Source organism: Petaurus breviceps, unplaced genomic scaffold, assembly GCF_028583685.1.
Source record: "Petaurus breviceps papuanus isolate PSGF00001 unplaced genomic scaffold, PetGlider_PUasm1.0 582, whole genome shotgun sequence".
NCBI lineage: Eukaryota > Metazoa > Chordata > Mammalia > Diprotodontia > Petauridae > Petaurus > Petaurus breviceps.
In genome coordinates, this window is record NW_027186390.1 from 1,136,120 (window position 1) to 1,159,332 (window position 23,213).

General features: G+C 39.5%; 1 protein-coding gene across 13 annotated transcripts in view; it reads left to right on the forward strand.

Moving 5' to 3' along the window:
• Positions 1-16,057, forward strand: part of TFAP2A (transcription factor AP-2 alpha) — a 24,386-nt gene extending 8,329 nt beyond the window's left edge. For 7 of the 13 annotated variants that reach the window (XM_069103509.1, XM_069103508.1, XM_069103511.1 and 4 more), the window contains 6 exons: positions 2,024-2,458; positions 5,605-5,656; positions 8,237-8,468; positions 10,258-10,376; positions 12,247-12,388; positions 14,353-16,057. In XM_069103509.1, the coding sequence (XP_068959610.1) occupies positions 2,024-2,458; positions 5,605-5,656; positions 8,237-8,468; positions 10,258-10,376; positions 12,247-12,388; positions 14,353-14,641 (1,269 nt within the window). In that variant the 3' untranslated portion in view covers positions 14,642-16,057. The other 6 variants (XM_069103503.1, XM_069103505.1, XM_069103504.1 and 3 more) reach the window with 2 other exon arrangements.
• Positions 16,058-23,213: the final 7,156 nt, after the last annotated feature.

Genomic DNA, 23,213 nt, shown 5'->3' on the forward strand with positions numbered 1-23,213 from the left:
TCTCTCTCTCTCTCTCTCTCTCTCTCTCTCTCTCTCTCTCTCTCTCTCTCTCTCTCTCTCTCTCTCTGTCTGTCTCCTGCTCTCTTTTTCCTCTCCCTCTGTCTTTCTCTCTCTCTCTCTTTCTCTTTCACTTTTGCATGTCCTGCAACCTTTTAAAATGTTGCCCCTTCCCTGTGATTCGTCAGACGCCACGGCATGTCCCCCTCTCGCTCTCCCTCTTTTTGTCTCTAGCTCTCCCTCTCCCCATCTCTGATTAGATACACTGATTCTTCATTCAATGGACGTCATTTAGAACAGACTCTGCCTTGAGTTGCCTCTTCGCTTCACGCTCGATTTCCAGCCATTCTTCCCTTATTAAGTATTCGTGTAATATTAATAGTCATGAATATCTGCTATTAGAAGCTCAAGTGAAGCAGCCGCTAAGTCAAAGAAGGAGAAAAGAGGGAAAGAAAAGGATTAAGAAACAAGCACATACACACTTTTTCTTCCGAATTGCACTATCACGACAGGACGTCCAAGGAAGTTCTGATGGATTAGAGTCCTGCTTTTCTTGTTCTCCAGAGTCTCCGGCGTGGTGACTGTGTAGTCGTAGTATAGAACTGGGGCTCCTCCGCTTCTCTTTTGTGTTGGGTGTGTGTGTGTATGTGCAGTCGGTCACTTTTCTCTTGATTTTTTTTTCTGCCCTGACTCGTTAACCCAGACTTCGCAGATGTTAGTACACAGTTTTTCAGCGATGGTGAGTTTTGTTTTGCTTTGGTTGTTGTTTTTTACCCCCTCTCTCCTCGGGAATTCTCCCTTAGAATATTAGTGTCGTTGAATGTTATTGGACTTTGGGTTTCACGATCAGAGATCCTCAAAGGCCACTTTTCACACACACACACACACACACACACACACACAGACACACACTATCCTACCTCTTTCATTTTTCATTTTTTTCTCTCTTTTTCATCCTTAAGTCTTATGTATTGTCCCTCCCTACTCTCCTTCCCCCTCCCCCATTTACCTACCTACTGCTTCAAGCCAATGATCAAAAGGCTTGTTCTTGCCATATTCGTCTTCATTTCCCTACGTTTTCACTTGTTCGTGGTCTTTCCAAGAGTCTAGCCTTTATCCTTAGCCACCTAGAAACCTATCCTGATAGACTACCGACCATCTGTATACTTTGCTCCTGTGTTTCCAAGCACCTGAACTTCATAGGATACTGAATTCCATAGAACCAACCATGTACTGCTATTTTGAAAGATACTCAATTTCGATGGTAAAGCGGAAAATCAGTCATTTCATTTGTCCTTAAGGGGAGAGGGAGTGAGAAGGGGAAGCTGTACACTAAGGTGTACCTCTCTCTTTAAAATTAGAGATTAATTCATCCTTTCCTTTTACATCTTTATTTTTAAAAGACTATTATGTACTTAGCAACTCAGCTAAAGAACGGGAGGAGACAAATGTCTCCATCCCTAATCAAACGTTCTTTAAACTGATAATTTAAACTTGTGTTTTCATTACAGCTTGTTTGAGAAATGTTTCTATTTAAATAGTCATGAAATGATAATAATATTTGGACGTTTATTATTATTCCTCTAAATAAATCGAATAGGTAAAAGCAATAATATGTTTGTAGTTAGATTCCAGGGCAGGAGGAGGAGGTTCTGCTGTTTAATGTCGAGGACTTCTTATTTTGCTTAAGGGAGGTTTGGTGCGGTATTCGAACACCCTCAAATTTAGAAAACCCCTTTCTAGGTTTTCCTATTTGGAGAAATACCTAGGCATGTATTCTTTACCCTCTAGTCTACACCAAAATTCCACTGGAATTTTGAAAACGTCTCTTTCACTTTTGTGGGCTTTCCCCCGAAATCCGAAAGTTATAGAGAATCTCAAAAGGCTGCTCCGGCGGCTTAAATGAATCAAGAATTTAGAGCCTGAAAGTTCCATGAGTAATCTATACAAAACCGATTTAATATAAGCAATTCAGATTTTACATCTGTCCTGTTTTCCCTCCCTTCTTCTTTCTCCCTCTCCCTAGGACCGTCACGATGGCACCAGCAATGGGACTGCCCGGTTACCCCAGTTGGGGACAGTCGGTCAGTCACCTTACACGAGTGCCCCTCCACTCTCCCACACGCCCAACGCAGACTTCCAGCCTCCTTACTTTCCCCCTCCCTACCAGCCCATCTACCCCCAGTCTCAAGATCCTTATTCCCACGTTAATGATCCTTATAGCCTGAACCCCCTTCACGCCCAACCTCAGCCACAGCACCCAGGCTGGCCGGGACAGAGACAAAGCCAGGAAGCTGGGCTATTACACACACACCGGGGGTTACCCCATCAGTTATCTGGCTTGGACCCTCGAAGGGATTATCGGCGACATGAGGATCTACTTCACGGACCCCATGGGCTGAGCTCAGGACTAGGAGACATTCCGATCCATTCAATACCTCATGCTATAGAAGATGTACCGGTAAGAAAGATAAAGATTGCCGCCCCCCCCCGCCTTAATTAAACGGTAGTTTCAGTGCAAAGTAGGGCCGTACTGGGAGCTTGGGGAAAGTGGAAGATATGTCCCCCTTCCCTGCCTCTCCTTTCCTTCAAAGTAGAAAAGTTAAGGTTAAATAGAATTGTTGAAGCCGTGACAAAACCGTGGTGTAGGTGTTTTCTCTTCTTTTCGGTCGAAACGAAGATCCAAAACACAACAAACAAAAAAGTGGCTGAGAGTTCTCCACCTAGAACAATAGCTTCCTGCTGCTCCCCACAAACAATGCATGCATTAACATTTTCACTAACATATAAATAAATCAAATTAAAGCCATCATTAACAATATTTTCCCTTTTCTATGACAATAAGCTGTCGCGATTGGAGGAGTATATAATACCACCACAAGGCCTTGCATTTAGGATTTCTCAGTGTCTTGGGAAAAAACGTTAGACTACTGAAAGAGCTCATTTAAATGCCCTCAAAGCTAAACAAAAAAGTGGTTGAAAGTGGCATTTGAAGAAAAACTGTTCTTCCAGGTTCCATACTGAGTGGTGAAATGCAAAGTTGTAAAATAAAGGACCATATACACAACATATCATGGTCAAAGCAAAGTATGTAGCAAATCAGACCAGAGGTATATTAAAATGCTGCCTTATCTTTTACTGGGAGCGCTAGTGACCTCATAAATCATTAGCTGGGTTATCAAAGTCTATCAAGACCTGCTATACTCTATACTAAATTAAGCGTTTTGAGATTATTGAGTAATACATTATTTTAGTTCTAATTCAGTTATCAATACAGTTTTAAATGATTTCTAATTAAAGTTGGCATTAGTATGTTATTTACAATGCAAACTAAGCTATTGTTAATTTGAAAATATCTTCTGAATTTCAATGTAAACCATGATTTCTGCTCTAAATGTATATTTACAGTTCCCTCCCAACTTCTAGGAAAACAGAATTAAAACATGCCAATAATTTTATTAAAACTTCAAGCAGCTCCTGAAAAAGTCATCTTTTTCAGAGGAAATGTATCTGGATGTGATTTTTGCTAAAATGCTATCCCAAATTACTGTATCAAATATTGCAGCAATATGTCCGCTGACAGTTTAATGATTACAACCCCATATTACAAGGATGATGGTCAGATAAACTTACCTGTTTTCTTGGCCATTTTGAAACCCTGGGTAAGTTACAAACTGGACAAGGCAGAAAATTTATTATAGTTCTTATATTTGGCCAAGCCAACCACTAAGATAATTGTACTTAGTAACCTTGAATGGTAAACAGAAACTTTTTCAAAGTGTAGGGGGGTTCACATTAGATATATATGTACGTATATACATATATCATATATACAGGTCCCAAAAGGTTTGGGGATACATTCTACACACACACATACACACACACACACACACACACGAAACAGGTTGATACTTAGCACAATTTATTACTGAAACAAAGTAGTCCATAGAGGAAATAATTTAATTGAATGAGGTTTAAATTTTTTTTTCAAATTGGGGGTCATAACCATCATGCCCCAAATATTCTCTTGAATCCTTTACCTAGAACCCTCCTTCATAATATTCAAACTGCACCATGGTCCATGCTTAAGGAAAGACTATGAATTATAATTGCTATACTTTTTGCAAACCCAGTGGTAGTTGGAACACATCTGTAACATTAAGGCACTCTAGTGAAAATGGTGGGTAAGAAGAAATTAACAGTGATCAAATAAAAATCAAGAAAACTATCAGCCCTCTCTACCTCTTTTTAAAAAAGTTTCAAAGGAATCTGGGTCAGGAAAGGGGTCGGTTTCAATTTTCCAGTTCTGTAACTACTTAATATTTAAAAAAAAAAATCAAGTAGATGGTTAAAATTAATCATAAATATCTCAGTGGGATTTTAAACTTAACAGTTCTCCCTGTATGGAATATGTCTAGAAATAACACAAATAAAAGTATTATGCCACACTACATTTACTTTATGGGTTTAGGGTGCATGCATAAAGGGATCATATTTCCCCATATAGTTAAAACACAAGAACTGCAGCAGTAGTCATTTCTGAACATTTCTCAATTTAATTATACTTAAATCCAGAAGCACTTTAGGCAAGTTACAAATGAGAGCATTGAGTATAATAAAACCTGTAATAAAGCAACTTAGTACCATCCACCCGGAATCATTGAGATCAGGCACAATTAACAGGAGCATAAATCCAAGACAGAATGGAAAATGTTTGAATCAGTATTATTGTTGGACAAAGACTAGAGAAGGAAGTAATAGTTTTTTAAATGGTAATGCCTGTGTTTGGTAACGATTGCGAAATCTTCTATCTCAGCAGCACTGGTGCTAATTTGTAAACACAGCCAGACATTATATTGCCTGTCAGTTTCTGAATTAGAAAACATGATTTCATTTTACTTTCTAATCACGTTTTGACTCCAGCACACAAAAATCCATTTGTAAAAAAAACAACACCCAAACCTGAGCCTGGACAAACAGCTACATAAGGGTCTTTATTATATTCATATTCTTGTTACTCAGTTCAGGCAGAAGGGACATTATTTTTTCTTTTTGGTTTTCCAAGGGGAAGGTGTGAATATGCGTTAGCTATTTATCACACTACCTAAAATGTTTCAAAATGATTTTCACTGTTCCCCAGTTACTTCCATTGTTTTCTTAGCTTTAGAAGCCTGTAGCTGAGCAGTAGCTAGCCTGCATACTTGAATGTTAAAATGGGAGGGAAGGGGCAAGGGGGGGGGGTAAAAGAAGAGGGAGAAGGAGGAAGGTGATGAGGTGCCAAACTTGTGAGATTCAATTTAAAGGTTAAATTGCACTTTGTCAAAGATAAGGTATCCAGACTCTAGGTTTATTTCCAAAGATAGAATATACTGAGACGTGGGTTGTTTGCTAGGGGTGGGAGGGTTTGGCCATCAGTCTGCACTGAAGCCTCTTGATTTGCAAAGCTGAAAATTCCAATAAGCCAACATGAAATGTTTATATATAAATGTCATTATATAGGAGGGGAAATTTCATTTCTACAACCTCCCCTCCCCCCACCATCCCCATACATTCGTTTCCTTTTGTTATGATTATACATTTAAATCCCTCCGTATCCTTTTGTTGCAGCATGTAGAAGACCCCGGTATTAACATCCCAGATCAAACTGTAATTAAGAAAGGTAAGCCATTTCCTTCTGCATTCCAAGCATGTCCTTACAGGCTGTGTACTATTTAAAAGAACTTGCAGAGCTTTATTTTTTCTCTTTCTCTCTCTCTCTAAAGGATTTCCTAAAGTCTTGGAGGTAGTAAATAGATAGGCTTGGAGCAGCAATATTGAAATGATCAGCTTTCTATCTGTTAGTAGTTAGCAAGATTTGTTTTGTTTTCTGTTGGTTGGTGTTTTGAACTTTTGTATATGGCAAATTATTTAATTTGTTGATTGTGCAGTGGCATCTCACTTTTTCATGATTCAATTAATTTCATTAGATGAATGGAACTAAGAGTTTACGATATTAAGAAACTTATGAAATGACATTTCATACTGAAATAAGAATAATAGCTAAAAATGGCATGTCTTTCCTCAGAAACAAAATGGCTTTCTTGTTTTCTTTAATTTCGTATCCTGTTGGCTAGGAATTTTTAAACAAAGCTTTTGTTTCTCTGTAAGTTAGGTGCCAAGAAGTTTGAGTTTTGGCTTAAATTTATACCTTGTTCCTAAGATTTAACTATAGTTTTCAAACTCTGTGCTAGATAGAAAGGTGTAAAGTGATTTGCTTGGATTTGTAATTTGTATTGTGTTCAAGTTAGTAGAAATAAAATTGATTGGATTGAGTGTATTTATGTTATTGCTCTAGGTAGCAACATTTCTGTGTTCTGTTGATAGTGTTATTTCAGAATTCTTTGCATCACCAGAGGATGATGCTATATAAAACTGTTCTCATTTCTAAACCCAATCAGTACACAGATAAGCTAAAGTTTCATTTTTGTGCCTGTGAAGCTTTTGTCACGTCAAATTAGATGTGCAAGGGATAAATCTTAAGAGATGCTCTTTCCAAGTCGACATGATAATTGGCTCTTTTATTAGTAATCTCCAGAGTTCGTTTAACTCCTATTGTCTCTATTAGCCTCCCCAGAGCTATTAATGTCACAAGTGATCTATCCAAAACCTAAAGCCCCCCCCATTGAGAATATCCATACTAAAGAACACATAACAGAAGAGCAATATTATATAGTATGAGACTGCTTACATATGTATATAATATATATTTGATGTCTTCTTGTGTAATTTTAAATACAAAGCGTATTGTATTTAAATTGTTCTGAGTATATTTGTGTTAAAAAATGAAACTGGTGAAATACACTTTCCAGTGGCTTTGAATTTACTCTCACAATTGCTTTCAAATTAAGGGTGTATGTATGATTTTTAACGAGGAAGAACACAACTTTTCCTCCTACCCCCAGTAAATCTACTTAATCTGCCAGGTTGTTAATAATTTCCAAAACAAAAGCACATTTTGGATATATTTTAATGAAGGCTGATTCACTACTGTTTCTCTACAAGCCCTCAGACATAATGTTGAACATTTAAAAAATATGAAACCTAGGAAAGGACTCATTTTATGTTAATCATGTTCGATGTAGAACTGAATCTACCTTTTGTGGTAGTGTTACTTGAATCCAAAAGTGCACCTATAGGCCTTGTTTCTGCCCACAAAGCATCAGTTCTCCAAAATCCTCTTTGAACCTTCCCTCCTCAGCTCTAAAAGATACTGAGAGGACTCCCCTCCCTCCAGCCCCAGGGTCCTTCAAAACCAGACCAAGAGTAACAACTGATTAACTGATATGTACCCCCCACAAACACACCTCTTTTCCTTCCAATCCTAAATTAGTGTTTCTGCTTAAATTTTTTTTCAATGCAAAGCCCTCAACTTTCTCTTCCCACCCAAACGCAAACCCACCAAATGGAACTGGTTGGAGGGAGACTGGACCAAGTTCAGTACAAGAGCTTATATACCATCTATCCCTGCTGGTATGAAGAACTTATATGCTACCTAGCCTTGCTTGTATGAAGAGTTTATATGTTACCTAGCTCTCCTTATATGATGGCACATTTCTGGGAAGAGCCCCTGATGGGTCCATTGATGGTGACAGTTTCAAAACCTTAAAAAAAATAAAAGGGGAAAAAAAAGAGAGATGGGAAAGAGTGGGCAACTGTGTGTGTGTGGGGAGGGGGGAGCACAAAACCCCTAAATGGTATTAGAGAAGCAAGAATAAATCATAATTTTAAAATTAGAGAGAAAATAGAGAAAGAGTAGAGAACAATGGATTAAGGAAGAGGAAAATGGGGATTAAAGAGGAGAGTGGAAATAAAAGGAGAAAAAGAAGGGAAATTAAAGAGGCGGAAAAAAGAAAAGAGGGAAAGGGGAGGAAGAGAAAGGTAAAAAGTGGAAAAGAGAGAAGTGAAAAGTAATGGGAAGAGGAAAAGAGAGGTGAAGAAGAGAGGAGAAAGAAAAGGAGAGTGGAAAAAAAGAAGAGAAAAGAAAGGGAAGGGGAAACAGAAGAGAAGGGAGGAAGAGAAAGGAGGGCAGAGCAGGGAAAGCGGAGAGGGATGAAAGGAGGCAGACGAGGAAGTGGCGGTGGGGAGCCGGGGCTAGGGAGGCCGCTTGTGGCGACGGGCAGGATGTGTTCACTCGCTTGCTTTGGGGGAGTCCTCGGTGGTCCCGGCGCCCACCCACAGCCTCCCTCATCTGTTTCCGCAGGCCCCGTGTCCCTGTCCAAGTCCAACAGCAACGCCGTCTCCGCCATCCCCATTAACAAGGACAACCTCTTCGGTGGCGTCGTGAACCCCAACGAGGTCTTCTGTTCAGTTCCGGGTCGCCTCTCGCTCCTCAGCTCCACCTCGAAGTACAAGGTCACGGTGGCGGAAGTGCAACGGCGCCTCTCGCCTCCTGAGTGTCTCAATGCATCGTTGTTGGGCGGAGTGCTTCGGAGGTGAGGCCTGGCCCGGCTCGGCTCGGCCCGGCTCGGCTCTACCTACGGGAACCCACTCTGCGCTTGCGCCAGGGACGCAGCATTTAGCTCCCGCTCCCACCACCCCACCCCCACCAACTCCTCCCCTTCTCTCTCCCCGCCCTGGGAAGAAAGAGGCGGGGAGAGGAGGACGGAATGGGGAGGAGGGGGCGGGGACAGCAGATCGCGCCTGCGCTTCCAAGTTCCTTCGTGGTCGGCTCTTCTACGTCGCTCCCCTTCTCTCCCCCCTCTCCCCCCCCCATTGGCAGCCCCGGCCTCGCGCCCGGGCGGTGGTGCCGACTCGGGCACGCGCACTCATAGGGTCCTTTTCTCCGTCCTCCGCTTTGGTCTCAGCCACTGGTGCAAATCCAGCCCTTAAAAATATCTTCCCGTTGGGTCGCCGTTTTCCCTCGGCTCGTGCATACATGCCTTTCTAACTCCTCTGTTGGTCCGTTCCTTCTGGGGTACATCCCCTTGCTCTCCCTCTTCTTGTCACTCCTAGTTCTATGGGAGCTTTCACCCCCTCTCTGAAGTGGCTTCTTACGGACGATTCTCAAGATTCTGTCCTAACCCCCCCCCACCCCCCCCCCCCCCCCCCCACCCCAACGAGCTCAACTTGAGATAATTGCTCTCCTGTTGAAGAACAAGAGGGAGACTCTTCCACGTTTTCACTGCCTTTCTTTCCCCCTGCATTCTGTATAAGAAATAAGCCCAATGACTGTACAAATCCATTTTAAAAACAGATATGCATGGGCCTACAAAGCTGTGCCTTGAGAGCTGTATCCCCTGCATAAAATATAGATTGCCTTGTATTTTCAAACGTTTTAAAATAAGCGGCTATATAATCAGTCCATCTCTTTTTCTCTCCCTCTACACTCGTTTGGTTTTCTCAGTTTCATCTGCCTCTTAGGTGATACACCATCCTTTTCCTTTGCTTTTTTCTTCCCCTACTATTCTCTTTGCCCACCCCTAAATTGGGGACTGTTTACCTAGGGGAGCATAATCTAATCCACACAATTAAAGAGCACTTGGGTAGGGAATAAAATCTGAAATTAATTAATATGGTGATTCATTTAAACAATTTATCTCAACTCAGTTCTGTGCATGATAGTTTATTTAGACATCTATTTAGAATTGCCTTTTTTCCCCCCTGAATGTAGTGGAATTCTTTAAGGTTGATATTCTTTTTTCTTTTTCTTTTTTTGACATTTGTAGCTAGGCTGGTGACATGCCATGTAAACAGTTGGTGAAATGAACTTCCCATTGGGGCTAGAGCTATGGCAAGAAAAAAGAGTGATGATAACTTTGGCCACTGTGTGAATAACCCAACAGTGGAACTTGCAAAGGCAGTTTAAAGACTCCACTGGGATTTGGTTAGATCAAATGAGATAATGTATGTAAAGTGTTTCACAAACCTCAAAGCGCTATATAAATGTCAGCTATTATGTGTTACTGCTATTAGTATCATAGCAATAAGTCAAATGTTCAGAAATAATTCCAACTATAAAATTACTTAAAATGCTGGGAGTTGGTTGTTTGGTGGGCATTTGTTCTGCTGCTTTCCTCCTACTCTTTGTGGATTTGGAGAATGAACCTTTCAATATATCATTAAATCTGTTCTTTTAGTATAATTTCTTATGTGATTCACTCTTTTAGGTGTCCCTGCCACCCTTCTCATCAGGCAACTTTCAAAATAACTTAAGGAGAAGTGATATTTAGCAATACAGGCACATCATCCTAAATGTGTTCTTTTATTTTGTCTCTGAAACAGGGCAAAGTCTAAAAATGGGGGAAGATCTTTAAGAGAAAAATTGGACAAAATAGGATTAAATCTTCCTGCAGGAAGACGTAAAGCAGCAAATGTCACCTTGCTTACATCGTTAGTAGAAGGTAAGTACCTCCACACTTGGATTAGGAGGAGGCTGCTTTAATTGCAAATGTGTCATTTTTAGGGGAAGATATTATTTTAGTGATACTTTCCATTAGTTGTATAACTTTGTCTTCTGAGTCAATTTGGTAGTCCAAAATATTAGGAAATCTTTATGTGACAATAAAGTGTTTTGATAAGCCCTTTTACTCTGACCCTCTTCATCTTCACCCCACAATTTCACTTCCTAATCCCCATCTGACTTTAAACAATTTGAAATTTCAAGAACTGCAAATTCTTAAAGTTTCTGTCCCCTTTAAAGAACTCAAAAGTAAATCATTTAAGTTATTCTGACATCTGCATTTAAGAAATGCGTGACCATTGCTTCCTGACTTAATTTGGGAATCTCTGACCTGAGTCATGATTTAAGACTGTCCTGAAAGCTCAGAGGTGCACTCCCTTTTTGGTTCTGGTTTTCTAAACATATGCTCCTTTATTATTCTATTGAGCTATTTTAGATTTTTATTGATTTAAGTATAGAAAGCCAAAGAAAATACAAGCATTGTTGGAGTGATTATCTTATTGCTTGTTCTTAAAAAATAAAAACAAAAACTGGCTGATACAACTTTATCATAGCTTAAGAGGGGAGATGCTCTTATAGTTAACTGTCTCTTTTCCTAGTTATCAAGTTTGCTTAAATTTACTTATGATGGAATGAATTTATAGCTTGCTTACATTTTCTTTGTGTCCTGTTGGAAAATGTTTCAAGTTCAAAGGGGGGAAATCAAAAGCACTTAAAATACTGTGCAGATTAAAAATTAACAGTTACATGTAGAGTGAGTGGATTGTATTCACATTTTTGTAAATTGGAGTGGTAGTGGTCAGATAAGGAAAGCCTTGTATTTATTTGCAAAGAGATTATAATCCCAGTTGTAGGATATATTTCAATGTGTTCATTTTGGGAGTAGATACTTTTTAAAAAGTTTAATAGTTTAAGAAGGCATGATGACAAAACCCACTGATTTTGTTAGAGGTGGAATGCACACTAATATTAAGCTATTGTTCTATGCCATAGACCCATGCATAGTAATGTTGAAGTTTAGCACACAATGCCCACCACATTTATCAATAAGGATCTGATCTACAGATAGGTTGATAATAATGCCTAATTTTTAGCATGAGAGTAAGTGTTGGGGCTTTGAATCCTGTGGCAGTGAGAGAGTTTCTAGAATACTGTTATTGTTTATGATCTGCTCCATTTTATGGAAACAAGCTCCGCTGAGCGGGGCTTTGAAGCTCTAATTGGCGCATGCGTTCTTCCGGAGCTGGAGCTAATGGCAGGAAGCCCTGCAGTAAAAACCAACTGGTTCAGGAAATTAAAACCAAAGATTTGAAAATCAACAAAACAGACGGACTCAGTAGAGTGACCCTAAAATTCTCATGGTTAATCGTTTGGGGGTGAACAGATAATTAAATACTATCAAGTTAAATTTTAAGTACTTTGTTCTTTTCAGAAAAGCTCCAGAGTAATTATGAATATCATTCATTAATGTCTGTGGGTGTGAGTTTGTTACTAAAAGAAACATTTTAACATTGTCTAGGAAACCATCATTATTGGAAAGGAGAAAGAGAAGGCAGGGACATTTATGGTATTTATGTTATCTTGGCCTTTAGTGGGCAATGGGCATTTACTTTGGTCTGAGGGAAGAGAAATAAAATACTTAAAACGACAATTTTTTTCTAAGTTTTGGATTTGCCTGGCTGTTAGTTTTTTTTTTTTAAGGGGAAATGGGAAAAGAGAGAATTCTGTTATTCCCATAGTTGTATATCTGTATATTGATCCCATATTTCTCTACTTCTTCCCACTTCTCTGTCTTTCCTACCTTTTGCCAGGAGAAGCAGTGCACCTAGCCAGGGATTTTGGGTACGTGTGTGAAACTGAATTCCCTGCCAAAGCAGTAGCTGAATTTCTCAACCGACAACATTCCGATCCCAATGAGCAAGTGACAAGAAAAAACATGCTTCTAGCTACAAAGTAAGACATTTCCCTCTGTAGTGTTGGTATAACTGCATTTTGAGAGAAAAACCTTTTTTCTTCCCTAATTTATCCTCCATTCTTTTTCTTGTTAAGTAGCTAAACTATTTTGTAGGTTGCCAAAGTATATATATTATAAAGAAAAAAAGTAAAGTTCAGTTTGTATCCTTTTCCTCTCTTTCCTCCCTCCAGTCCTTTAGTTTCCATAACCTGGGATTCGATAGTAGATGACTCTACATTTCAGTGGCTATATTGTTTTAAAAGATCAGGACCAAATCCTTAAAGGGGAAATAAGCTTGCCTTTGGACTGATATATATCAGTGTATGTCTCTCAAGGAGGCATTTTCCAAGGACATGGAGCTCATACTAGCCCATGAAATACACAAACCAGATGCTGGCCCATTTCAGACCTGCTCCTTTTCCTAGCCCCAGCCTTCAACCTTCTCTCTAGGCTTGCCTGACTCCTTCCTGCCTGTTAACCCTCTTTCCTCTAACATTTTCTCCACCCTTTTCCCATGATCTCAGATGTTTTAGTCTGTGGGGGATTTATGGAAGAGGTTTCAAAATGGCCCAAATTACACCTACATCTAAATTCAGTCAGGATTTGTCTCTGCCAGGGCTAAATAGGCTTCTCCAGGTGGTATGCTAAAAAGAAAATGGTTGATATGATGTTTTCTGGAAATTAAAAGGCTTATTTAATTGACCTTAATTACCAATGGAGATGACACCAAAGGGCACAGAGCCAGAGGGTAGAAGCTGGAGGAGGGTTGCAAAGGAGGCTGCAGTTGATGGTGGATGTAGATAGAGGCAGTTTGTGGTGGGGAAAATAGAAATAGCCTAAGCATGTAGATAGCCAGTCCTTTCCATTTAGTCTTTGCTTATCTTGATCCATCTTCTCCCAGTGTTAGTTTCCCCTACACCCTCACTTTCCCTACTCTGAGCTCTCTATCTGCACATTGAGAATCCTTTGAGGCAGAATGGGCAAGGTCCTGCTTTAGTTCTCCTTTCAATGAAGCAGGGAGGGTTACTTCATTGCAAGTAGTACCAACCTGACTTTTTTTTGCTTTGAATGGCCCAGTCTGAAACTTTAGTCTCTTTCCTCTCCTTTCACCTTTCAACACATGCACACACATGTATGCTTGTGCACACGCCCTCAACCTCACCCACTCTCCCTTTGAAAATTTCTCAGCTTTCTTTTTGTAGTTTTTAGGGGGAAAACAGAATAAGCATGAAATGAACATTGTACCTGTCCTAGATGGGTCACTCTTAATTGTCCCTTTTGCATCCTCTTCTTTCGATCAGAAAAAAGCCAAAACCAAACCTAAAGTGTAATCTTTCTTTCAAAGTTCAACTCATTGAAGGGGATTATAGAAAGGGTAAAAGGTTTATCCTAGATACAAGTGGTGTGCAAATTGTCTATAGGGAGAACTGTACCCAGTGGGGGTATACTATGTTGTTTTTTTACTGTGAGGGTTAATAGGTGGATCCCATTGAAGGTATTTTTCTGTCACTGAGCATTGCTCTTCTCCTTTGGCCATCTTCTACAAGCATATATGTATACATGTGCCTATGAGTGTCTGTGATGTATGTTTGAGGCATGAAAGTGTGAGGGGGGAAATGTTAAATGTGGGTTTTTGTGAGAGGAAGGTAAAGAGTGGGGTGAGTAACTAGATGGAGTGGAATATATTTGCCTGTATGGGGCCCTTGAGAAATGTGTGGAAGTACTGCTTGAGTCCTTAAATGGCCAATAGAAAAAGTAAAATGTAAGTTACTACTTTATCTACATGTATACATGTTTGGCCTTGTGGCAGGGAAACCCAGTTCTGTGTTCCAGGTGGTTATATAATTTAGCAGGGAGAAGTGCCCCCCCTCTTGCTGCTGCTGACAGCAATGGTTCATTTCTCTTTCTTTCCCTCTCTCTTTCTCTCTCTCTTCCCCCTCTCTCTGCTCCACTTGTGCTTCAGACAGATCTGTAAAGAGTTCACCGACCTGCTGGCTCAGGACCGATCTCCCCTGGGGAACTCAAGGCCCAATCCTATCTTAGAGCCAGGCATTCAGAGCTGCCTGACCCACTTCAACCTCATCTCTCATGGCTTCGGCAGCCCGGCAGTGTGTGCAGCAGTCACTGCCCTGCAGAACTATCTCACCGAGGCACTCAAGGCCATGGACAAAATGTACCTCAGCAACAATCCCAACAGCCACACAGACAACAGCGCCAAAAGTGGTGACAAAGAGGAGAAACACCGAAAGTGAGGATTTCCTTCCTTCCCTCTCCTCAGCTCCACCCTGCTTCATCTTTTCACCTCTTCCCATCTCCTTTCTCTTCTGCACCCATCTTCTCCTTCATCACCTACCACCACCACCACCACCACCACCACCACCACCTGGCAGGCTACAGCTCTGGAATCAGCGATCGACTGCTGCCCATTCTGTTCTCTGAGTCTGCAGGAATGCTCTCTTCTCCTGTCTACCAACCCTGACTCATAGTCCCTCTCTGCCTCCTCCCCCTTCATCATCAACACTCCCTAGCCCCCATTTGGAGCCTAAGAGAACAGAACAGGCGGTGGAGCCAGCAAAGAAAAGTTCTGTCTGAGTTTGTGAACTTTTTTTTTAAGTAAACCAACAGAAAAATAAATAAAAAGAAAGAACTTTTTTTCTAAAAAAAAAAAAAAGAACAGTTAAAAAATTAAAAAAAAAATTCTATGAGCTTCATGGGACTGAATCACCACCTCCCCTTACATTACTTCAGTTAAGATTGTAGCCATATTAAAAAAAAAGGCAAAAAGGATAATGACATTTTTATCAGTATTGTGAATAAACTTGAACACAAAATCCATGCAGTTCCATGTCATGTCTTCAGTTATAGAACTTCTTCCTCTCCAAGGTAAAGCGACCAACTTGAACGTTTTATGACAACACAATTTGCAGTTACTCTATAAGGGAATCAGTGTTCATGTCTGTATATATTTATTTATGTGTAATTTAATGGGAATTGTAAATATGGTGAGTCTGTTTTAAGCCTTTTTTTTTATTTATCTGGTGATTTCGTTTACCTCTTGTTTAGTGGGGTTTAAATCTTCCCTCTTAGTTCTTCATGTGGCTCATGATACTTACTTAGAAATCCAAGGTTTGGGGGATTATTTTTTCTCTGGGATTCATGATTTTTGACCTGTTGTAGCATGTTAAGGCAACAATGAAGCAGCTGAACAAATTTTTTTTAAAAAAGAGAAATAAAGTGGATTTTAAAAATATAATTAGTATTACATTTACATTTATATTCATTGAATTCTAAAAAAAAAGTGATATTGGATTCTGGAATGATTTTTAAACATGAGCAGTTTTACAAACCTTATGTCATGAAGATGGGGAGGGGGGGATGGGATTTAGGAAAAAAGTTTTATTTTTCTCCACTGTCTTCCCTTAAAAGCATCATCAGAGCAATAAACGAATATTGTCTTTAGTCCAAGGTTAGGGATTTCCCCCACCCCCTCTCTTTTTTGTTCAAAGAACTTCAAACATTTGGGACCACCTGGTATCCTGTATTTCCACTGGCCATATTGGAAGCAGTTCTAGTTGTATTGTATTGAGTTGTGCTGGCAGTAGTTTCCATGCCTGTCAATGTATCATAGTCCTTTGTTGCCCAGATAAATAAATATTTGATACGCTTTATGTCGATTTTTTTTATTCAGTGGCTGTCTTTACCCAGGCGTATTTTTGTTCTTGGCAGTATTTTTTATTCAGTATGGTTACAGTAATTGAGTTTAACTCTCCCTTGACAATTGCTCCTTGCAATAAGCAGCTGAACCCATTGTTTCCCTCAAGTATAATAAAAACTTACTTTCAACTTGGAGTTCAGAGCAGGGTATCATTTAGATATTCCACTGAGTCTGTATTCAGACAAATGACACAATAAAACACAATGTATTCTTTTGGATAAAAAATTGTCTCTACTGCTAAAGGAATGACATACCATCTTTTCCTTAATCAAAACAGAATTTTATTTTTAAAAAGAAAATAAAGTTTTATTTATGTTGATTCTCTAGGTTTTGATTTGTGTTTTAAAACAAAAATATGAACCTTTCACAGGGAAATAATAATCTGGTTCATTAGTACCAGAATTATATGCTTCTGTTGATAAGATGTTCAAATGGACTAAAACTAAGCTTGGAAAAGAAAAAGAATTGTGATACAAATGTATGGATAGCAATAGAATGGAAGAAATTTAATTCAAATTCATTTTCATATTTATAGATGGACTGATATGCTGTGTTTAAAAAGCTTTTACAGGAATACAGGAAAATGGAAAAATAGGTATATTGTTGGTATCTTTTTAACTGCCCTCTTTAGATTCCCCATTCTACCTGAAGGAGCCTCTAAAAAAAAAAACAAAAAACAAACAAGCAACAAATATGCCGAAATGAAAATGAAAACAAAACAAAACCCAATCATATATATATATCTGCAAATTGCTTATGACAGTCTATTGAAATACTGGGGGTGTTTTGTTTGGACCCTATATGTTAGTATTTGTTTGTAAATAAGGCCTACTAGTTCAAAGTTCGTGTTAGTTAATTAAAAAACATCTCTTTGCTTTGTGAGGTAGATGTTTATGTGTTTTCCAAGCAGAAAATGAAAGAGGTTAACTGTAAAGTATATAGGAAAACTACAGGGAGAATTAACATTTGTTCATATATTTTGATGTTTGGTAGGGCTGGTGATGCAAAATATTAGATAAAGTCCAATATGTTTCATTTTGCTTTGGTAATCTACTTAGGGAAGGCAGTGTAAAATCAATCTCGTCAAGCAGAAGAGAGTTGGTGCAGTCTAAATTCTATTTTCAAAAGCAAGCTAGTTCATAACAATGGCGGATTTTTCCTAATACAAATTGAAAGTGGATCGTCTGAATGCAAAGCTGCAATTGTTTTTAAAACGGTTATTTATTATTTCCTAGAGAGACTGGTTAACTGTAAAGTAGATGTAACAAAATAATGAGGTGAATGAACCCTAACTGTACATATTCTTGACATAAATGAAATGCACAGTGCTGTAGCAGGTGAAATGAAGCATTGTCTATCAGGGCTGTTTTTCTTGGCTGCATCTCAGATTGTGTGGGGGATCCTAACCTCAGGCACAATAGCATTCATAAACAGCAATACATTGCTGCTCTTTCTACAACAACACATAAATACTCATTTTTAAATGGAAACAATCTTATTAAATACCATTCATTCATATCTGGATTTACAGATGCTTGTTACTTTTGAAATCCTGTACCCAATATAATCCTTGCATCCTGAGCAAGAGAAAAAGGAAGTGTTGTGTTAGAACATTACAAGGTCATAATAAACAATGCTTTCAAAATGTATAGAATTAAATCATTTATTCTACAGTTGTGCATTTTAAGGACCATGGTTCTTGCATAGTTTTTTTCCAAGTAAAACCCAAAAGGAAGCTCCATAGCATTTTGGAGGGGAGATGACTGGGTGAGGGAGGTCATTATTGAAAAAAAAATAAATAAAAAGGATCTTATAGGTCTAATGGAAACTATTTGGATATGGAATTCTCTGCTGTGACCAACCTGCACCTTCTAAATCATGTGATGACTGCTTTTCCAGGTTCCAGATTTATCTTTAAATGCATCAGTCATCACCATTGTTATTCTAGGTTAGGTTTTCATTTAGTAAGAACATTTACTCTTTTAGATTAGCTCAAATTAGGAAAAAAAAAAGTTGAATGTTAAAGTGCAGACCCTTCTTGCTGGGGGTGTGTGTGCTAATTTCAACACCTGATTTAAATCAAACCACAATTTTCCTTCAAGGTTTATAGTCATCCCCCCTCCAAAAAAAAAAAAAACTTTTAAAATCACAACCTAACCCCTCCCCCCAAAATCGAATATTAATATAATTTGAGATTTAACTGGTGGAACAGCCATCAGGACAGCAATGCCCCGCAGCTGAAATAATATTTAAAATAGAAAGGATTTGACATTTGAGAAGTCAGTGGCTTGAAATACCCAGTTGTACTTAGCTAATTCAGTCCTTAACCTCTGGTTTCAAATAAATCAATTACAGTCGATTCCATTTCAGTTCAGAAGTGCATGGGGTTTTAGTTAATTGAATACATTTTATTCACTTGCTAGGAATATTCATTTATCAAAATTCTAAATTTATTATACATTCTTTATAAGTCAAGATACATTAGGCTGTATAATCACATCAGATTCTTCCTGGTTTACACAAATCTTGCTTAAAATTTGAATTTCCTAATGATGTATAAAACATTTCCCCCAATTCCCCATCACCCCACTTCAACCTAAACTAAATTCATCACAGTAGCACGTCAGATTTCATGCCCAGAAAGTATAACAAAGATAAGATACTCTCCTTCTCCCACAAAGAAGAAATCACATGTAGTCCATCCTCATTGTGTCAGGTTTAAATAGGTTAAGAACAAAGCTGGAATAACCAAGTTTAAAAAAAGTGTAGACCCGAAATAAAAATTGTGCATGGTTTCCATTATGGCCTAACTTTCCTCCATCTGACAGGTATGATAGCATTTTGTGGTCTTAAAGTAACAGGACTCTTTTCTTAGGTGGTAAGTGGTGGTGGGTTTTCTTTTCTTTATTTTTTTTTTTTAAGGCAAATGTTTGAATACGTATCTAATCGTTAACTGAAACCAGTGTAGTTGAACATGCCAAAATGAAGTTGTGCTTTAAACAGATATTGATGTATGCAGTGTTTTATATTTATTGTTTGCAGCATCCCGCTGGCAGCAGCTTACTGTTTGGAAAGGAAAGGGGTTAATTAGCGTCATTATCAATCACTAATGCTTGCCTAACGTGTCCAAAGAATAATCAAGTTAGAGGACGGCATGAAGCCAACATCTGCTTCATCCCAGTTAAAGATCTCATCCTATGTCACTCTGTTATTGGGGTGGGGAGAACTGAATGGGGGTGGGGTCCTTTTTATATCTTGGGCAAAGTCAGGGAAATACAAATATGGCAATATTTAAGAAGGAGGGAGTGTGTAACATAAATAATAAATGTTTTTATTTTCTGAATTACAGGTATAGAAATGGAGGAAGTATTGAGGAAGGATTATTGAAATTTATTCTTTATGTACCTGGTTAACAAAATCAAGTGTCAGAAGTAAAAACACAGTCTTTTATCTTTTGGCTCTGTAGGTTAGTTAAATTCATTCTGAAATTGGGGTGGAAGAAAGGCAATGATATTGTTCCCAGCATCTATCACCATAGGAAAAGCCAACTCAACACAACCCAAAACATCACCCAACAGCACTCACCAAACAAATAAAAATGAAGAAAAGAGATAAGTTAGTAATATCTTAATCTCAGTGCTCTCTGAATTATTTTTCGTTAAAATGTTTTTCATCTTTGTTGTTGTATTACCTGAACCTAGTATGGTGTCATGCCCATAGTAGGTAATAAATACTTGTTGGGTTTAATTTAATTAGGCTTTGGAATATTTTCTTTTTCTCATGAAGTAAATCACATTAAGAAGTCATACTTTCTATGACTTCAGTTACTGGCTATAGTCAGCATTAAACCTGGGGGCCCTTGCTTGATAGTTGTGCTCTCTTCATTTGTTGCTGTTAGTGCCATTACTGATGATTTTGCCATCATGATGGCTCAAAATGGGGCAGTAACTGTGAGAAAGTTTAATATTTTTTATAGAAGTAGCATATTTTTTAAAAATAGTAAAGGTAACTGACAGCTGGAACTGAAGTTCATATTTAGGTTCAGATTTTCTAGCCATTGAAAAGGAAAAAAAAAAACTTGGCATGAAATAGATCTCTCTGACATGTTCACAAATAGAGGTAATGGTTTCCTCCTCCTCCTTTTCCTCTACTCCTTCCAAGATCCTACTCAAAATCTCATTTGCTTCAGGGATAGTGAAAATTTATAGTCAACTTGCTTAAGTAAATTTCACTTAGTACCCAGATATTTTAACTTATAGTTATTACTGAGCACATGTTGTGGGTGAGATGGGGATACACAATAGTTGAAAAGGAAAGCAAAACAACCATTTATTTGGGAAAGGTGGGTAGTACATTCGCATCTGACCTTTTTTAGTTTAAAAAAAAATTCTATTGCTCAGCATCATTTTTTGAAAGAATGAGGTTAGAGAATGATTAGATTAAATTTGTAGGCTACTAAAAAAAATCAAATTCGTACAGTCAAAGAGTATCTTTTCTCTGTCCCCTTCCCCCCATATACGAGTCAGTGAAGGAAGAGTTTTGTTTTGAGGACCTAAAAGAAGCTTATCTTTTAAAAATCGCAAAAAAGAAGTCTTAGAAGGTGGTGGTGGGGGGGGGGGATAATCTATTAGTTACAGGGTAAAGAGGAAGGCAAGAGTAGAATTCCTAACCTAAAGGAAATATGACCTTTCTGCAGAGGACACATAGGCCAGAGATTTTTACTTAAGAATACTACAAAACATGACATTCTTTAGGTAACTTCATCGTAATTAACTTCACCTTACTCCTCACGTCGCATTTCAAAGCAGGTGCAGGGCCAAAAAAGTTAGCACGATCTTTCAGGGTGAATGGTTTCTCTCAGGGAATCAGCATCACAACAGGCTATTTCCAGCAACAATTATAACCACAAGCCTTTCTGGTTACTGTATTAGTTCTCTGCATTAGTCGTTAGCGTATTGCAGTTCTTGCCCTTGCTAATGATGCTCTACGAAGCTGTGGTAATCATTACAAGTGTTGAATTTTATAAGGAAACCTGTTTATAATCCTCTGTACTTGGAGTAGGAATCCGCAGTTACCCCCAGGGTGTCGTCATTGTCTTATCGCCTCCCTACTCTTTCCCCCGTTACCACCCCCCCCCCTCCGCCAGCGTCATCCTGGTCATTTTGCCCGCTCTTCCAGAGATGTGCAAGGTTATTTATACAAACTAAATTAAGTTCATGCATTTCAAAAGAAAAAAAATGTGCATTAGGTTTAAAGCTAGCGTCATATTTTATTTGGGGGTTGTCAATTTTAAAACCCTATTTGAGACTTTCCCAACTATCTTTAGAGTCTTTTTCCCTTCTCTCCTCGAATCTGGGATGTGCTTTTGTGTGAGGAAAGGAGCTTTTGCGAAGGGGGGGTGGGGGGCACAGTGGAGATAAATTCTCTTATCCAGTAAAACGCAGCAGAACAAAGCCGAGACGTTCGCCTCCCCCACCCCACCCCTGGCTGCCCCAGAAACCTACACGCCCTCCTCACTAAATTCCTTGAAATGAAACCTGCTGCGTGACGCCTCCTGCTTGGGGAGGAATTCGCAACTTGATTTTGATGGTCAACCTCAGGGCAGGCAGTTTGAGGGGCAAAGACCCTGGTTCCGCCCCCTCAGCGGGGTTCGCCAAGGGCTAAGAGACTGGCAGGTGAAGAGCCTGGCTCCCGGGAGGAAAAACATTAACAGGAGAGGTGGGAGAGGAGGGAGGAGATCTGGAGCAGTGACCACAGCGCTCGCTCCAATGTTAGGCCCAATTAAGCTGCAGTAAAACATTCGCGAACAGGTTCTAAACTTTCCTTCTCTTCTCTCCCTGGCTCACTCTCACTAGCCTCGGGGAGGGTGCTGATAGCAGGAGAGCTCAAAGCTAGGGTTTTCAGAGTATTTCCTGGGCAAAGGCATTTTAATTCTCCATGGGGGTGGGGGGGCATAGAACTCGATTAAACAATGTTTTATTTATAAAAATTCATCGTGAAGTTTCAATATTTCTCTCCGTGTGTGTTATAGATCCCTACACAGATTCTTTTGGATCACATTCCATCTCTCTCCTCTCCTTACTTCTTGCCCTAAGGATTCCCACCCCATCCCAACCCCAGCTGTCTTCGAACCCCACTCTGCTGTAACTTCTCTCTAGGAGTGGTACCAACCCAGTAGGCTTTTTGGCCTTCTTTCTGTAGCAGAGAATTTCTGGGGCTCTATTGATCATCATCCAATTGTATCTTTTAAAAGTAATTACACACTTGTTTTATTGCATCAGTTGGGTTGACCTACTATTGCTCATTCTACTGACTATAGGGAGTTCAAACTATGCTACAGGCCTTCAAAGTTTCGTGGGGTGGGAGAGTAGTATTTATTTTACACTTTCTCTGTCCCAATACTAAAGTATCGATCTCTCATTAGAATCGTCCTGGACTGAGATCCTGGGATGTTTATTTGCCCTCAGTGGCAATTTCAGCCCCATTTGCGCTTCTGGTGTTCCCCTCCTTCCACCCTCTTCTTCCCTGCTCCCTCATCTCCCTCTCCCTCTTTCTCTTTGTAAAATTTCGTTTAGACTTTTCTGGGGAAAAGGAGGGGCGGGGAGGGGAGGGGAGGGGGAGAAGGAGGGAGCTGATTCTCCTATAGTTGATATTCCAGGTTCAGCCTCTTTCCCCGCTCTCATTCTCTAAGCTCAGCCGGGGGGAAGTGTCGCCCCGGGCCAAACATATGCTTCTTTCCATCGCGCTAATCCACCTTCAGCGTGGAGGAATAATTGCTCGAGTGTCCATGGATTCTCGGTGCTTTGTCCTTCGCTGGCTCCCATCAGCCCTGGCACACGCCATTTCAATCAAATCTTTTCAGAATACTGTCTTCTTTTATCAAATCCCAGCCCCTGCAAACGACGGGAACATTTAACAAAACCCCCTTGGTGTTCCACCAGCCTCCCTCGATCCTGGACAGACACACGTAGTGACTGAAATTGGGAGACACGAATATTGCAACAACTTTTCATTGAGTTCGGCTCTGGAGAAGACATGTCTTAGTAAACATCAGCGAACCAAAACAACAGATACAGAAACGAGTCTTTTTCCAAGCCCCAAGTGTCAGG